Source organism: Humulus lupulus, chromosome 7 (assembly GCF_963169125.1).
Source record: "Humulus lupulus chromosome 7, drHumLupu1.1, whole genome shotgun sequence".
Classification (NCBI taxonomy): domain Eukaryota; kingdom Viridiplantae; phylum Streptophyta; class Magnoliopsida; order Rosales; family Cannabaceae; genus Humulus; species Humulus lupulus.
The window spans coordinates 154,534,525-154,539,028 of NC_084799.1; the positions used below are offsets into that span (position 1 = coordinate 154,534,525).

The 4,504-nt window shown below is 41.1% G+C and overlaps 1 protein-coding gene across 1 annotated transcript; it reads left to right on the plus strand.

The window, feature by feature from the left end:
* Nucleotides 1–1,636: 1,636 nt before the first annotated feature.
* Nucleotides 1,637–3,373, plus strand: LOC133792305 (uncharacterized). Its single transcript, XM_062230211.1, has 4 exons — nt 1,637–1,933; nt 2,072–2,463; nt 2,581–2,654; nt 2,772–3,373. The coding sequence occupies exons 1-4, from the start codon at nt 1,637–1,639 to the stop codon at nt 3,371–3,373; spliced, it is 1,365 nt and encodes a 454-aa protein (XP_062086195.1).
* The last annotated feature ends 1,131 nt before the right edge of the window (nt 3,374–4,504 follow it).

The window sequence follows — 4,504 nt, forward strand, 5'->3', positions numbered from 1 at the left end:
ACTGTAGCACTAGGCCATGATGCTGAAGGGAGTTTGGCTTCTGTTTGTAGTGCTGTATCGCCCATCCAAGAGCGCTGTAGCGCTACCCTGCTTCCTGAGGGGGATTTTAGGGTTGTTTGCAAGGGTTTTTGACCTAAGGTTTAGGGTTTGGTTCCCCCACCTTGTTTGGTGGAACTAGGACTTCCCTGGGGCTCGGGATTGGCCCCGGGGCTGGGTTTTGGACTTGAGGTTTGATAATGACTTTGGCCATGATTGTTTTTAGGTGAGCGCTAGGGCTCGAGGGGGATCGTGCTCAAGGAGTCAAAGGTTCAAAGCTAGTGAATTGAAAGGTAAGAAAACTGCACCCGATTATATGTTTGTGATGGGACTAAGTGCTCTCGAGAATTGTATCATGTCAATGATGGTATTACGCCATGGGACATGTAAAGCGGCCTAAGAGTGCCGTACATAGTACTTGCTCACAGGGCGCGGCTTGGCCACTGGTAGTCGAGAATTTTCACTGAGCTCGGCTTAAGCGGGCCAGAGCCAGTGGGATAACGGAGGGAGCAGCCTGAGAGCGCTAGCCCTGGTTATCATTTGTGCAGTGATATGTGATATGAATTGATATGATTAGTATGTTGAATACTTGGTCATGCTGAATGATTACATGTTTGAGAACTTGTGATGCAATGTGGGTTATGGATTTGTCTATTGATTGCTTATGCTCTGTTGTTGTTGTGTTTTCTTGCTGGGCCTTGGCTCACGGGTGCTACGTGGTGCAGGTAAAGGCAAAGGCAAGCTGGACCAAGCCTGAGATGGAGAGCTCCGAGGTGGAATGTACATAGCCAGCCGTTCGATCATCATGGTCGAGGAGTGGATCAGGACAGGGATTACCTAACCGCTTGTTTTGCCTTAGTATGGCTGGTTATTGTATCTGAATCTTATAACTTTTGTAAACGATCTTTGAACTTGTATTTTTTGGGATCCCGTGTAAACAAATAATGTTTCTTAATGAAAATGTGGCTTTTAAGACCAAACCATTTTAAACCCTAGTTCCTTTACAGTTTTAGTAGCACGATTTAAAATGAATGACTTGATTAGCAAGTCTAGCACTTTATAAACACATAGTGTAACGGTCTTGGCTATCCAAGGCGTTACAACTCCCTACCATCAATTATCACTGGCAGTGCTCTAATCCACCTCCTAGATACTATCAGTTCCCCTGTAGGCAAAATAGTCTCAAACCCTGAAGTACTATACTCACTAGGTCCACACAGTCTATCAATCACCTTACTAGAAACAAATGAGTGTGTAGCACCAGAGTCAATCAATACAGTAAAAGGAGTGCTAGCGCTATAGAGCTGACCTGTCACTACCGAGGGACTAGCCTCGGCCTCCGCCTACGTTAAAGTGAATACTCGAGCTGGAGTCAAGCTATCCACTTTTCCTGCTTCAAAGAAACCCAACCGAAAGGGGACAATCAAAGAAGGTGGCTGGAATGATGGAATTGGATGTTATATCCATGCTTACCGCTCAAGTAGCGGCCTTGACAAAGCAACTACAAAAGACTACACTCCCATCTCAAGCTATGCAAGTTCAAAACCTTTGTGAAGTGTGTGGTACAAACCATCAACCAAACCAATGCCCTGCTATAGATATGAATAACATGCCCATGGAAGAAGTCCAAGCAATAGGAAATTACCAAAGACAGCCTAATAATCCCAATTCCATGACCTACACCCCAGCTTGGAAGAACCATCCAAATTTTTCCTGGTCTAATAACCAAAACACCCTCCAACCTTATCTTCCACCTCATCCACCATATCAACCTACCCAAAATAGGCCACCTTATCCACAACAATATGCACACCTAAATCCTCCACCTGGCTATTATCAACCACAAAATAGACCACCTCATCAAATGCCAATGAAACCGGCTGAAACCCAACCTGATGTACTTAACCAATTCATGACTGAAACCAGGGCATCCATAAGAAGTTTGGAGACTCAAATAGGGAAATTGGCTACATTAATGACTAATAGAGCTTAAGGAAATTTTCCTAGCACTACAGAAGTTAATCCTAAAGAACAGTGCCAAGCTATTACTTTGAGAAATGGAACGAGATATGAAGGGCTAAAGAAGAATCAGTCAAAAGAAGAAGAAAATAAGTTGAATGATGAAAAGGTTACTGAAGACCTTAAGAAAGAAGAGGAGACCCCACCTATGAATATTGAGCATCATGTTAGAATTCCATATCCACAAAGACTTTGTAAGCATTATTTGGATAAACAGTTTGCCAAGTTTTTAGAGGTATTCAAGAAGTTACATATAAATATACCGTTTGCAGAAGCATTAGAACAGATGCCCAGCTATGTAAATTTTATGGAGGAGATTCTCTCTAATAAGAGAAAGATGGGTTATTACGAAACAGTGGCGTTAACAGAAGAATGTAGTGCGATTTTGCAAAGAAAGCTTCCTCAAAAGTTATGAGATCAGGGGAGTTTTACTATTCCATGCAAGATTGGGGAGTTTGAATGTAAGCATGCACTTTGTGATTTGGGAGCGAGTATTAATTTAATGCCTTTGTCAGTATTCCGTAGGCTTGGTTTGGGGGAAGCTAGGCCAACCACAGTAACATTGCAGCTGGCTGATAGATCTGTGAAGCATCCACGTGGTATTATAGAAGATGTATTGGTAAAGGTGGATAAGTTTATATTTCCAGCTGATTTTATAGTTCTTCATATGGAGGAGGATGAGAATGTTCCTATTATTTTGGGGAGACCATTCTTAGCAACTGGGCAAGCATTGATAGATGTGCAAAAGGGAGAGTTAAAGCTGAGAGTTCAAGGGGAGGAAGTAGTATTTAATGAGTTTAAGGCTATGACTTATCCTAAAGAAAGTGATAGTTGTTTCTCAGTTGATGTGGTGGAAGAAGTAGTGGGAAGAAAAAAATTAAGTGAGGACCCTCTTGAATTAAGTCTTACAATTGATGATGTAGATGGTGAGGAAAATGAAGAGGTGATGAGTTATTTGAAGTGGATAAAATCAGCTGAGCCGTGGAAGCATAAGAAGTTTGAAGAATTGGGTGCAGGACCAGAAAGACCATTACCATCAATTCTGAAGCCACCTGTTTTAGAATTGAAAGTTTTACCGAACCATCTCCGTTATGCTTATCTTGGGGAAAGAGAGACTCTTCCAGTTATAGTTTCATCATTTCTTTCAGAAGTAGAGGAGGAGAAGTTGTTGAGGGTATTAAGAGCTCATAAAACTGCTATAGGGTGGACTCTGGCTGATAATGAGGAATTAGCCCATCGAAAGTTATGCATAGAATTCTTATGGAAGATGAGGCGAGACCGACTATTGATGCTCAATGAAGACTTAATCCGACAATGAAAGAAGTGGTGAGGAAAGAGATTTTGAAATGGTTAGATGCTGGAGTGATTTACCCTATCTCTGATAGTGCTTGGGTAAGTCCAGTACAAGTATTACCTAAAAAGGGGGGTATGACTGTGGTGAAGAATGAAAGTAATGAATTAATTCCAACTAGGACTGTGACAGGTTGGAGGATATGTATTGATTATCGGAAGTTGAATAAGGCAACGAGGAAAGATCATTTTCCTTTGCCTTTTATTGATCAAATGTTGGATAGGTTGGTGGGGCATAACTACTATTGTTTTCTAGATGGGTACTCAGGCTATCATCAGATTGTAATTGCACCGGAGGATCAAGAGAAGACCATGTATACATGTCCTTATGGGACTTTTGCTTTTCGAAGGATGCCATTCGGGTTATGTAATGTACCAGCCACGTTTCAACGGTGTATGATGGCAATATTTTCTGACATGGTTGAGAAGGGGATTGAAATTTTTATGGATGATTTTTCGGTATATGGGTCCTCTTTTGACACGTCTTTGACTAATTTGGAGATGGTGTTGAGAAGGTGTGAAGAGTCGCATTTGGTGCTTAATTGGGAAAAGTGCCATTTTATGGTAAATGAAGGAATTGTAATGGGGCACAAGATTTCTAAGAAAGGCATTGAAGTGGATAGGGCAAAAATTTCAACGATAGAGAATTTGCCACCACTAGTTTCAGTAAAAGGAGTATGGAGTTTCTTAGGTCATGCAGGATTTTATAGGAGGTTTATCAAAGATTTTTCTAAAGTTTCGAAGCCACTGTCCACTTTGTTAATGAATGGGGTTACGTTTGATTTTAATGAGAAGTGTCAACAAGCTTTTAAGATACTTAAGGAGAAATTGATTTCCACACCTATAGTTGTTGTGCCTCAATGGGATTTACCATTTGAATTGATTTGTGATGCCAGTGATTATGCAGTAGGGGCAGTGTTGGGACAAAGAGTTGACAAGGTATTTAGAACGATTTATTATGCAAGTCGTACCTTGAATGATGCTCAAATGAATTACGCAACTACCCAAAAGGAGCTATTGGCCATAGTGTTTGCTTTTGATAAATTTTGACCAGACTTGATTGGGAATAAAGTGGTAGTTTATACGGATCATTAGGCAA

Bases quoted from the DNA above. Each gene is read 5' to 3' on its own strand.
- LOC133792305 (XM_062230211.1), top strand. From the start codon at position 1,637: ATGAATAACATGCCCATGGAAGAAGTCCAAGCAATAGGAAATTACCAA. The intron at 2,464-2,580 runs GTTATGAGATCA...AGTATTCCGTAG, and splicing joins CAAAGAAAGCTTCCTCAAAA to GCTTGGTTTGGGGGAAGCTA. The intron at 2,655-2,771 runs GTATTATAGAAG...GACCATTCTTAG, and splicing joins ATCTGTGAAGCATCCACGTG to CAACTGGGCAAGCATTGATA.